General features: G+C 37.7%; 1 protein-coding gene across 4 annotated transcripts in view; it reads right to left on the reverse strand.

Annotated features, from left to right (window-relative positions):
* Positions 1-2,779, reverse strand: part of LOC133600244 (dynein axonemal heavy chain 11) — a 79,895-nt gene extending 77,116 nt beyond the window's left edge. For 3 of the 4 annotated variants that reach the window (XM_061953155.1, XM_061953163.1, XM_072913010.1), the window contains exon 1: positions 290-364. In XM_061953155.1, coding sequence (XP_061809139.1) covers positions 290-356 — 67 coding nt within the window. In that variant the 5' untranslated portion in view covers positions 357-364. Of the gene's footprint in view, positions 1-289; positions 390-472; positions 663-734; positions 929-998; positions 1,143-2,480 lie in introns of those variants that run through there. The other variant, XM_061953173.1, reaches the window with a different exon arrangement.
* Between the last annotated feature and the right edge of the window lie 10,934 nt (positions 2,780-13,713).

Here is a 13,713-nt window from a genome sequence, read left to right on the forward strand (position 1 = left end):
AAAATAAAGCTAATGTAGATCCACACTGATGTCCCTGTCTCCTCTACTTAACAGCCATAAAAAGATAAGAACCCCCCAAAGATATTACACTATATACTGTATATCTATTCATACAATGTTACTTTAATTTGTTCTCACGTTAAAAAAAACTCATTTTTAAGGTGTGTCGGGCCGCTATGATCAAGTACATTAAAGAGAAATTGTGACTAAATCATTATGTTTGACTTTAGAGGTTCCACCATATATTTAAGATGTTATATTGTACTTCCACAAGAAAAACAAATCTTACCATCAAACACATTTCCCATCAGAGTCTTGATTACAGGATGATAGGTGCTCTCCATTATCTCCAACATCTTTGCCATTTTCTCCACAACAGGACTTTGAAGCTACAAAAGCAAAAGAAGCAAACTCTTTAGCAAGAAATGGCATCTGATGAAAATAAAAAAACATGACTTTTTATTGTCCATGCCTGATGATATATGCTCTGAATATTGCTCTTCCTGGAAGCCCAGAACTTTAGCTCAGCACTTGGCCCTGGATTACAACCGCTCAGAAGTATGTCTGATGAATCCTCCTTCAACATTTTGTGGATCAGATTGGTCCAGTGACTGACGTAGGTCTCTATGTTATGGGCCAGTGCACGATCATAGCTACCATACCTAATGTGGGGAAAAACATATCAATTGTTTCTGCAACTTCAAGGTCTCTGTCGAGTCATGTGGTTCTCCTACATTTCAAAGGTACTGGTCACATTTTCCAGCCAATCTGTCGCAGTGGGCATAGGGAGGAAAGATTCCCCCGAAGCCCTTCGCCGCACAACTGATGTTTTACGGCATATCTTCTCTGCATTCTGAGTAATATCCTCCGACAACAGATGTGGCCATGTGGAATGGTTTAGGCTGTTGGACAGCAGTGGGACACATATCTTCACAATAGACAAGACAGTACAATTAATAAATGAGCATGTTTAAATAATGGAAGAGTTACTGGGTCACCTGTTCAACTGTGATTGACAGCTGCAGTAGTGGCGATGGAGACAAGACGCCAAAAAGGAGTAGCTCCCTGTAGTTTTCTGGAGTGATGGGAACATCTCGCTTCTTTATGGTGTAAATGTGGTTACTTTTGGCAGTAAGTGGAACCTACATTTGCGGAAAGGTTTGCACAAACAAATGTGATGGAGAAGCTGCTGCATTTGAACATTCCTAACCAGATCTAATAAGGAGGTATTTCTCAAACTAGTTATACACGGCCTCTATTTAGTGATACGCCAACGAATCTCTTGATTAAAGCAGTGTTTTATTTTTCATTATTCAAACACAGTGTTACTTTTCAAACGGTGTCTAATGTTCCAGTGGCCAAAAATGTTAATTATACTTGTTGAATAAAACCTCTGTCTTGATTTTTATGAATACTTAGGTCTACTACACAACTGTATTTTAATGTTGGTCAATGGATGTGGGACATGGGGAGACAAGTTTTTTTCTGAGGTGGTATTTGGTGAAAAAAGTTTGAGAACCACTGCAATAGAACATCACGTTTACTAGGGCGTTTACTAGTTAACTTATGTGATTAATCACAAACAATTATCACATTAATTATGTGCGCATTTAGATTATTATTGCAATTCATTTTGACTCTACTGCGATGAGGTGGCGACTTGTCCAGGGTGTACCCCGCCTTCCGCCCGATTGCAGCTGAGATAGGCTCCAGCGCCCCCCGCGACCCCGAAGGGAATAAGCGGTAGAAAATGGATGGATGGATGGGCATTTTGACTCTACAAGCTTTTTTACCTTAATCGCTATATGGTCAGTGATCAGATCAATACATACGTCAGTACAAAAATGAGTGAGGAGACCGAGACTGGTGTGCTCGCTGGCAAATTTCACTCCAAAATACAGACTGAAAGAACTTGGGATAAAACTGTTACCAAGTTGTGTGCAAATAAATTACGTGCATTCAAATGAGACATTTACAGACGTTCCTGGGTGACATTCTGACAATAAAATTGCATTTGTCTCCAAAGACTGGGATCTTTTTTTAAAGCAAATTTTAATCATGCAAGCTAATAATTAATTGTGATTAATCATGATTAATCCGAATTACAAATGGTGATTAATATGTTTTTTGTTTTTTTAAATACAGCCCTAATGTTTGCACTTGCACAATTTAAGTTGTAGTCCACAGAGAAAGAATAACTATATCATAATCCATATTCAAAGGAAACTATTTAAAAAACGATGGAATATAAATGAACATAAACAATAGAAATATATCATGACATACACATGAATGAATACAACATAATAAATACAAGAGTAAACACTGACCAAAAACATTGCATTATGTCTAAATAAATGCAGTATAGGCTATAGTTTCATCAGTAACTTATAAAATAATGTTGAAAGAATGAATTTAGGATACAACATGAATGCTAAGCTAGCAGGTTAAGCTAGTTCTTGCTAACTGTACAACATTACCTTATTAGTAGCGAGCAGAGATGTCTTTGGCGAAGAGAAATAAACAGCACAGTGTTGTTCAAAAAGGTCTGCCAGAAGTCTCTGGAACTCTTCACTGGCTGCACTTTTACTCCACGTTTGACGCTGCAGTCGTAAAAACAAACAAACTTTCTCTTCGACAAACTTTACTCTGACGTCGTCAAGAAACGAAGGCGTACTCTCTTCGTCCGACATGATGGCTCGGTTTTTAACTCCACATCATGTTCAGCTGCTTCACTTCCGGTGACAAAGTGTAAATACACTGAGGAAAACAATGTGAAAAAAAAAATAGCCTCAGTTCCTTAATGCGCTCATGTCTGCGAAGAAGAATCCACACTGGGTGGTTCAGCGTGTGGTTGCCTAGCAACGGACACTCTCCTCAATCACTGCCACAAGAACGTTTAGGAGCCCTATATGCTTTTTACGCGGAAGTAAACATAAGAAAACTAATATAAAAACACACACATATATATATATATATATATATATATATATATATATATATATATATATATATATATATATATATATATATACTGTAAAAAAAAATCCTATTTTTGTGGTTAATTTACTCTAAATTTCTACTGTAATTTTTCAAAAAAAATGTAATGGTTTATAAAACTGTAGAATTGAAGACATTATCTGTAAATAAACAATCCGCCTGTTATTTTAAGTAATATGCCAGTAATGACAAACGATGTATATTTCTATTTTTTTTTACAGAAAAATACCAAATTAATTATAAATAGCATTTTCTGTTTTCTTAAATTACTTTCAAATTCATGTAAAATTACAATAATTATCTTTCATTAAATATGTAGCTTGTTTTATAAAAGTCTATGTCCATATTAACAATCTAAGGTATTTTTCTGCAGAACTGTTTGCATCGTCACTTTATTAAAGGTGGTTGATCTTAATAATTTAGTAAAAATCTGTAAAATTACGATATTTTTCCGCAAAAAAATATTCATGAAGTTTGGTTCTTTTATGAATTTATTATGGGTCTACTGAAAATGTGACCAAATCTGCTGGGTCAAAAGTATACATACAGCAATGTTAATATTTGGTTACATGTCCCTTGGAAAGTTTCACTGCAGTAAAGCGCTTTTGGTAGCCATCCACAAGCTTCTGGCAAGCTTCTGGTTGAATTTTTGACCACTCCTCTTGACAAAATTGGTGCAGTTCAGCTAAATTTGTTGGTTTTCTGACATGGACTTGTTTCTTCAGCATTGTCCACACGTTTAAGTCAGGACTTTGGGAAGGCCATTCTAAAACCTTCATTCTAGCCTGATTTAGCCTTCCTTGACGTGTGTTTGGGGTCATTGTCCTGTTGGAACACGCAACTGCCCCAAGACTCCGGGCTGATGACTCTAGGTTGTCCTGAAGAATTTGGAGGTAATCCTTCTTTTTCATTGTCCCATTTACTCTCTGTAAAGCACCAGTTCCATTGGCAGCGAAACGGGCCCAGAGCATAATACTACCACCACCATACTTGACGGTAGAGATGGTGTTCATGGGTTTAAAAGCCTCACCTTTCTCCTCCAAACATATTGCTGGGTATTGTGGCCAAACAGCTCAATTTTTGTTTCATCTGACCACAGAACTTTCCTCCAGAAGGTCCATGTGATGTCAGATGAAACAAAAATTGAGCTGTTCGGTCAAAAATTCAACCAGAAGCTTGCTAGAAACTTGTGGATGGCTACCAAAAGCGTTTAATTGCAGTGAAACTTGCCAAGGGACATGTAACCAAATATTAACATTGCTGTATGTATACTTTTGACACAGCAGATTTGCTCACATTTTCAGTAAACCAATAATAAATTTATAAAACAACCAAACGTCATTAATGTTTTTGTGACCAACAAGTATGTGCTCCAATCACTCTATCACAAAAAAATAAGAGTTGTAGAATTTATTTGAAACTCAAGACAGCCATGAGATTATGTTCTTTACAAGTGTATGTAAACTTTTGACAACGACTGTACATACATACATACATATATACATACAGAGATTATATCCTGATCTGTTTAAAATAAATACAAAAACATCATTTATAGGGTACTTTCTATTGAGGAGTAGCTGTCCCCAATCCTGACCCTTAAATTTCATTTTATGAAATACCACCTAAAACATTATTTAGATTTGTTTTAATAGTGTAATTTAGAAACACTTTATGATTAATTTTAAACAGATGTTGAAAGACATACATTTATTGTGGGTTTAAGTGTATTTTATTAATTAAAAAACTGTATTATACACTGTAAAAAAAAACATCATATCTACTCACTCAAATTGAGGCAACAGATTACAATCAATATTATTAATTACATTTCACAATGTTTGGTATTAAGTAAATATTAATTAAATTAAACCCTTAATAGTTAGTCATTTAATATGAGTAGATTTGTATAGAAAACAGTACAGAATTAAATGTAACCTAAACAAAATAATTGAGTTGATTTGAAGAAGGTAAACTCCCTGATGTATAAATACTACTCATAAAAATTGATTTAATATCATATATCACATATCAATGACAAATAATTGAGTAATATCCTTCTGTCCATTTTCTCCCGCGTATCCCTTTTTGGGTCGTGGGGGGGGGGGGGGGGGGTGCTGGAGCCTATCTCAGCTGCATTCGGGCGGAAGGCGGGCTATACCCTGGACAACTCGCCACCTCATCGCAGTAATTGAGTAATAATCCTCCACAAAAATCTATGCATTGATGTGAATTTAATCAAGGCAATTAATTAAATCCAAACATTACTTTTTCTAATATGAATATAAGTACAGAAGTAAAAAAATACTTGTATTAACAACTAACAAACAGTTAGTAGTTTAAAGTAATCACAATTGACTTACAACCAGCTCTGTAAAAGCTGGACATTGTAGCACAACGTGTACATTGCAACGCCATCTTATCTTCAGGCCAGAAGTTTGTTCATGCATTTCAAACCAGAACTTTGGAAAAGACGAAATGCTGACTTTAACTATTAAAAAGAAAAAGAAAACATGCCATGTTACAGAATGGTGATGTTTTCATAAACATGTGTTCCCATGCTCTCTCACCTCACTGAGCAAACCATTTAAATAATTTAAAGATAAATCCTCCATAACTATGGGGTGTCGAAAGTAAAAATTCAGTCACACTTTTCTAGCAGATATATTTCTCACATCTCATTGACTTTTCTCACATGTAATTAATTTTCATTGCATTTAAGTTTAAATTAAATGTTGACACAACATGTTATATCTAAATGTTAAATATAAATCTAAATGTTGAATATAAATCTAAATATTAAATACATGTTAAATCTAAATCAAAATCTTAAATCTAAATGTTAGATATGAATCTTAAATCTAAATCTTAAATATACATAGGAATCTATCTTAAATATATAACATTTATATGTATGATTAATATTTTGATTTGAGATTTATATTTAGATTCAAGATTTATATTTATAAATTAGATTTAGATTCAAACTTAATATTTATAATTATATTTAACATTTAGATTTAGATTTAACATTTAGATATAACATTTAGAGTCCACATGTAACCTTAAATGTGACGAAAATGAGCTAAATGTGAGAAATGTATCTGCTAGAAAAGTCCATCTATCCATTTTCTACCCCTTGTCCTCTCTGGGTCGCGGAAGTGGCTGGAGCCTATCTCAGCTGCATTCCAGCGGAAGGCGGGGTACACCCTGGACAAGTTGCCACCTCATCACAGGGCCAACACAGATAGACAGACAACATTCACACTCACATTCACACATTAGGGCCAATTTTAGTGTTGCCAATCAACCTATCCCCAGGTGCATGTGTGACTGAATGTTTACATTTGGCACCTCATAAAAACATGTGCCAAAACATACATTATAGAAGTGCAATTTGAACAGAGTAAAACCCATTTGTACTTACATCTGACAAGAATTGAAATGTCACTGACATTTGTGGGACAAATCAGTGCTAATTTAAGAACATAGCATATAAGCTGTGTCGCACAAAAGTTTGCACTGCAACGACAGTCTCATTTCAAGCCAGAAGTGTGTTCTTCAGGGACTGGACTGTGTTTGGCTGCTTTAAGAGAAGTTTTTGGAATACCTCAAATGTGTACACTTAAGCTGTCCGGGATGATCGCGATTCAGCGCGTAGATCAAGTCGAGGAGAAGAGAGCAAGCCCTTGCAATATCTCCATGTTCTTTGATGACTTCCACGCCCTCTGTGACGATGCCGATGTTATTTGGGTTGGTTTTTGTCGAAGCTCTCGGCTATGAGGTCACAGTAATGGCCATCATGAGATGTTCAAGTTCCTCCAAGTTCCCGGTGTCCTGCAACATGAACTTGTTAGTGTCTATATATTATATAGAAATATATAGCAAGCATATTATTGTTTTCATAGGTTATAAATCAATTTTATTTTTGTGCAGGCCTTGGTCGCAAACTGATCTTTGTTTTGTATTCTTCTCTATTTTGATGTTTTTATAGTGTACAAATGCAAGTTTTCTTCCATTGTAATGAGGGTGTTGATGCTGTTCTACTAGTAAAACCCTCTCTATGTACAGTATCTGGTGGATGAAGAGTGTTCATCCCTCTAGATCAGTGGTACGTGTACCACTTTTACATACAAACCCCGTTTCCATATGAGTTGGGAAATTGTGTTGGATGTAAATATAAACGGAATACAATGATTTGCAAATCCTTTTAAACCCATATTCAATTGAATGCACTACAAAGACAAGATATTTGATGTTCAAACTCATAAACTTTTTTTTTTTTTGCAAATAATAATTAACTTAGAATTTCATGGCTGCAACACGTGCCAAAGTAGTTGGGAAAGGGCATGTTCACGACTGTGTTACATGGCCTTTCCTTTTAACAACACTCAGTAAACGTTTGGGAACTGAGGAGACACATTTTTTAAGCTTCTCTGGTGGAATTCTTTCCCATTCTTGCTTGATGTACAGCTTAAGTTGTTCAACAGTCCGGGGGTCTCCGTTGTGGTATTTTAGGCTTCATCATGCGCCACACATTTTTAATGGGAGACAGGTCTGGACTACAGGCAGGCCAGTCTAGTACCCACACCCTTTTACTATGAAGCCACATTGATGTAACACGTGGCTTGGCATTGTCTTGCTGAAATAAGCAGGGGCGTCCATGGTAACGTTGCTTGGATGGCAACATATGTTGCTCCAAAACCTGTATGTACCTTTCAGCATTAATGGCGCCTTCGCAGATGTGTAAGTTACCTATGTCTTGGGCACTAATATCCCCCATACCATCACAGATGCTGGCTTTTCAACTTTGCGCCTATAACAATCCGGATGGTTCTTTGCTCTTTGGTCCGGAGGACACAACGTCCACAGTTTCCAAAAACAATTTGAAATGTGGACTCGTCAGACCACAGAACACTTTTCCACTTTGTATCAGTCCATCTTAGATGAACTCAGGCCCAGCGAAGCTGACGGCGTTTCTGGGTGTTGTTGATAAACGGTTTTCGCCTTGCATAGGAGAGTTTTAACTTGCACTTACAGATGTAGTGACCAACTGTAGTTACTGACAGTGGGTTTCTGAAGTGTTCCTGAGCCCATGTGGTGATATCCTTTACACCCTGATGTCGCTTGTTGATGCAGTACAGCCTGAGGGATCGAAGGTCACGGGCTTAGCTGCTTACGTGCAGTGATTTCTCCAGATTCTCTGAACCCTTTGATGATATTACGGACCGTAGATAGTGAAATTCCTAAATTCCTTGCAATAGCTGGTTGAGAAAGGTTTTTCTTAAACTGTGTAACAGTTTGCTCATGCGGGCTTCATCTTGTGGTACGCCAAAGTATCACTTGATTGAAGTACAGTGTTTTCTTTTCCTATTTTCAAACACAGTGTTACTTTTTTTACTGTGTATAATGTTACAGTGGCTAAAAATATTAAATATATTTGTTAAACAAAAATCCCTGCTTTGTTTTTAATGAATACTTAGGCATCCTGCGCTACTGTATTTTAGCGTTGATAATTATGGTGAAACAGCAAAGGGATGGACACCTCAAATTGAGGGAGTCCGTCTTGTTCCAATCGAGACAGTTGGCCATACAGTGGCTGTAGATGGAGGTCTATGTCTTTAGCTTCTTGGAGTGCTTTTGAGAATACAAATGTTAACTAAATATGACAAAATCACTGGTGGGACCTCCAAATTCTAACACAGATCAAGGTGTACAAAATATGCCCCAAAAGTAGTCAAAATGAGAGTTCAAATCGCTCTAATTCGCGACACCTCTCGTTATTGTAATGCAGCAATAATAATATTAGATTTCATTTGTGTTGCAATTAACATTTGAATAACAAATCTCAAAGCGCTACAGAGTAAAAACATAATAAAAGCATTAAAAATAGAACGTAAAAAAAACAAGATTAAACAAGGGTGGTCAGTTTCCTGACCACCCTTCCTGAGGTGGTCAGGAAGGGTGTTCCACAGACGGGAAGCGGCAGCTTCAAAAGCTCTGCCCACCATGGTCTTGAGCTGTGTCCTGGACGCGAGTAGACGGTGCTGTTGGCCTGACCGGGTCCTAGCTGAATGTGTGGTGTGAGGAGGTCGGTGAGGTAAGTGGTGGCATCACCGTGCAGAGTGGTGGGTGTGCGGGAGGACCTTGTAGTCAATGCAGGCGGTGACGGGGAGCCAATGAAGAGTGCGTTGCGGAGGATGGGATTGGTGTGCTCATACTTCCTCACCCTCATCAGGACCCTGGCAGCGCTTTTCTGAACATACTGGAGCTTTTGGAGGCTCCTGCCAGGGATCCCGATGAGGAGTGTGTTACAGCAATCCAACCTAGAGGACACAAATGCATGGACAAGCTTCTCTGCAGCTAGCAGCAATGTTAGCATCTTACGGAATACTTTTATTTTTTTTACTTTTTTTTTGTGACACCATTACTGATAGGTACTAGAGATGTCAAAGAGGACAAGTATTATGATAACCATCGAGCCAGATATGCAATTACAATGAAACATTGATTTACGAACCCCTCATGAACTTTTGTATTTATAAACCACAGACCGAATAAAAATATGCTTTGTTTGATGTACAAACGTTGTCTCAGTGTACGAACGTTTTATCCACCCATTGAGTGCCTCGCAGCACACACGTTTTATCCACTCATTGTGTGCCTCGCAGCACAAACGTTTTATACACTCATTGTGTGCCTCGCTGCGCGAACGTTTTATCCACTTATTGTGTGCCTTGCAACGCAAACATTTTATCCACCTATTGTGTGTCTCGCAGCGCAGCCATTTTGTGCCCGGCCTCACAGTATTTGTAACTGGGCTGATCAATCTCCTGTGCTCTTTAAATTTAGCACAGCAGTGCTGCTGTTAGCTACTGAGTTCATTGCTCATCTTCATGCTTTTTAAGTTTTTTTAGCCTTTTTACAGTTTTTTTTCTAGTTTGTGAACTTAATATGAGTCCAATGTAAGCACTGTACAAGCAATTTGTGGTTTGAAACATTCAGAAAGTATCTACAGCATTGTCGGGGGAAAATGAAGTCCCGCAACTACGGGACTTCATTTTCCCCCGTAGAAGAAGAAGTTCTTCTTCTACGGGGGAAAATTAAGTCCCGTTGTTGCGAGACCTAAACTTTATGTAAAGACCCAAACATGGCTCCTATTAAGAGACACGCTTATGACGCAGAGTTTAAACTCAAGGCGATCAGTCACGCAGTAGAACACGGGAATAGAGCAGCAGCGAGAGAATTTAACATTAACGAATCAATGGTGCGGAAGTGGAGGAAGCAACATGATGACCCGTGCCCAGTAAAGAAGTATAAACAGTTTCCGAGGGAACAAAGCGACATGGCTACAGTTGGAGGACAAACTCGAACAGTAGGTTGTTGAACAGAGAGCAGCAAGGTGGTGTCAGTACAATCACTATTTGTTTTGTTGACATTCCTTTTAGTGCAGCTCCATCTAACGTATGCATAACGTAACCCCAACCTCTACTGATCATTATGGTGGTACTTGGGGAACCACATTTTTTCTAAGGAGGTACCACTGCTTGAGTTGATTTTTAGAGATTTGGAGAATTGATGATAAAGAGGACTGAAGCTGTTAAAAAAAGATAGCACAAAAAAGGTTAATCTACCTAACAACTGCACCTAATAGAGGAATTAAGGCCTTGAAATAAATTAATGCAAATTAGGTTCACTTACGTGGAATTCTTTGATAAGATGCATCCCTTATTCTTCAAGATATTCTATAAGGAATCGAAGGAAAACTTCTGGTCCTCTTCACCGAATGGTGCATTGAGTCCTGGAGATGAATGCAACAACTGATAAGTCAATCACCAAGAAAGAAAAAAATCACTGGATGTTTCTGTAAATTAGAACTGTTCGGCGGCCAGCTCACGAAACTCCAACTATCAAACTAAACATAGCAAATCAGATACGAAACAGTGTTCGGTTAGTAAAATGTTATCCGAACCTTTTTAGTGTGCCGTTTAGCTGTAAAATGAGAACGCTTGTGACATGGCTTCTCCTATTAACATTAAGTGCTAACCGCTGTGTATATATGTATATATATATATATAAAAAAAAGAGGAACATGGATGACAAAAAAACATTTCGAAGAATATGCACAGAACAAAGTATGACAGCTTTTAAGAATGACCTGAGAGATCAAAGTTTGGACAATGTATACAGTGAAAATAATGCAGATGATGCATATGGAATTTTTTTTAATACTTTTATGATGCTGTATGGCAAACATAGTCCATGGAAACAACTTAGTAAGAAGCAATGTAAAAACAATCAACCATGGATGACAAAAGGACTGAAAAATGCTTGCAACAAGAAAAATACATTATATAGAACATTTATAACACAAAGATGTAGAGGCAAAAAACAAAATCAAAACGCATACGAACAAGCTAACTGGCATCCTACAAACATCCAACAAAAACAATAGGAGAGCATCATGTGGCATCCTAAATCGCATCAAAAAACGGTGCTAAGAATTATTATCCTAAATACTTCTCAGATGAAAATGTGAAAAATGACAATATGATTGAAGTAGTTGTAAGCTTTAATAAGTACTTTGTGAACATTGGACCAAATCTGGAGGAAAACATTCCAGATACCGAGTCAGTTGCGGACTTGAATGACACTATAGACAGAAATCTTAACTCTATGTTCCTCGAAGGTGTGACAAAAGAGGAAATAATCAATATTGTGAAAAAAAATTAAATTCAAGACCTCAAATAATTGTAACGGAATTGATATGGAAACAAAAAAAAAACCTTTAATATATATAAGCAACCTATCATTCAAACAGGCAAATTCCCAGATAAAATGAAAATAGCAAAAGTCGCACCAATGTAAAAGACTGGTGACAAACACCAGTTTAAAACTACAGACCTGTTTCTCTACTTCTACAATTTTCTAAAAGTATTGAAAAACTGTTTAACAACAGATGGAACAAATTCATGAATAAAAATGAAATACTCGCAGACAACCAATACGAATACAGAGTCAACATCTCAACATCAATGGCATTAATCAAAATAACGGAAGACATTACCAATGCAGTACATGGTAAACAGTGCGGAGTGGCAGTGTTTATGGATTCAACAAAAGCATTTGACACAACAAGTATGGCATCAGAGGGTTAAAAGTTAAAGTTAAAGTACCAATGATTGTCACACACACACTAGGTGTGGCGAAATTATTCTCTGCATTTGACCCATCACCCTTGATCACCCCCTGGGAGGTGAGGGGAGCAGTGGGCAGCAGCAGTGGCCGCGCCCGGGAATCATTTTTGGTCTTGAACTGGGTAAGAAGCTACTTAACCAAAAGGGAAGCAATACGCAAAGATAGGAGAACAAATGTCTACACAGCTGAATATCTTGTGGCGTACCTCAAGGATCAATACTGGGACCAAAATTGTTGGGGCGAGGGTCACCACTTTGTCAACAAATGCTTGAGCAAATTGTTGAACAGTTTAAGAAAAACCTTTCTCAACCAACTATTGCAAGGAATTTAGGGATTTCACCATCTACGGTCCGTAATATCATCAAAGGGTTCAGAGAATCTGCAGAAATCACTGCACGTAAGCAGCTAAGCCTGTGACCTTCGATCCCTCAGGCTGTACTGCATCAACAAGTGACATCAGTGTGTAAAGGATATCACCACACGGGCTCAGGAACACTTCAGAAACCCACTGTCAGTAACTACAGTTGGTCGCTACATCTGTAAGTGCCAGTTAAAACTCTCCTATGCAAGGCGAAAACCGTTTATCAACAACACCCAGAAACGCCGTCGGCTCGCTGGGCCTGAGCTCATCTAAGATGGACTGACACAAAGTGGAAAAGTGTTCTGTGGTCTGACGAGTCCACATTTCAAATTGTTTTTATAAACTGTGGACGTCGTGTACTCCGGACCAAAGAGGAAAAGAACCACCCGGATTGTTATAGGCGCAAAGTTGAAAAGCCAGCATCTGTGATGGTATGGGGGTGTATTAGTGCCCAAGACATGGGTAACTTACACATCTGTGAAGGCGCCATTAATGCTGAAAGGTACATACAGGTTTTGGAGCAACATATGTTGCCATCCAAGCAACGTTACCATAGACGCCCCTGCTTATTTCAGCAAGACAATGCCAAGCCACGTGTTACATCAACGTGGCTTCATAGTAAAAGAGTGCGGGTACTAGACTGGTCTGCCTGTAGTCCAGACCTGTCTCCCATTGAAAATGTGTGGCGCATTATGAAGCCTAAAATACCACAATGGAGACCCCCGGACTGTCCCAAACGTTTACTGAGTGTTGTTAAAAGGAAAGGCCATGTAACACAGTGGTGAACATGCCCTTTCCCAACTACTTTGGCACGTGTTGCAGCCATAGAATTCTAAGTTAATTATTATTTGCAAAAAAAGAATAAAGTTTATGAGTTTGAACATCAAATATCTTGTTTTTGTAGTGCATTCAATTGAATATGGGTTGAAAGGATTTGCAAATCATTGTATTCCGTTTATATTTACATCTAACACAATTACCCAACTCTTATGGAAACAGGGTTTGTACATAGAAAATGTTGAAAAATGCATGGGAGCAAAAATCAAAGTTTTTTTTTTTTTTTTTTTGTTTGTTTTGCTCAGTGGAATTGGAATACATTGTTCGGATATATTCAAATTATTATAAATCAAAACAAAGGATCAGCAAATTATGAA

Source organism: Nerophis lumbriciformis, linkage group LG04 (genome assembly GCF_033978685.3).
Source record: "Nerophis lumbriciformis linkage group LG04, RoL_Nlum_v2.1, whole genome shotgun sequence".
Classification (NCBI taxonomy): Eukaryota; Metazoa; Chordata; class Actinopteri; order Syngnathiformes; family Syngnathidae; genus Nerophis; species Nerophis lumbriciformis.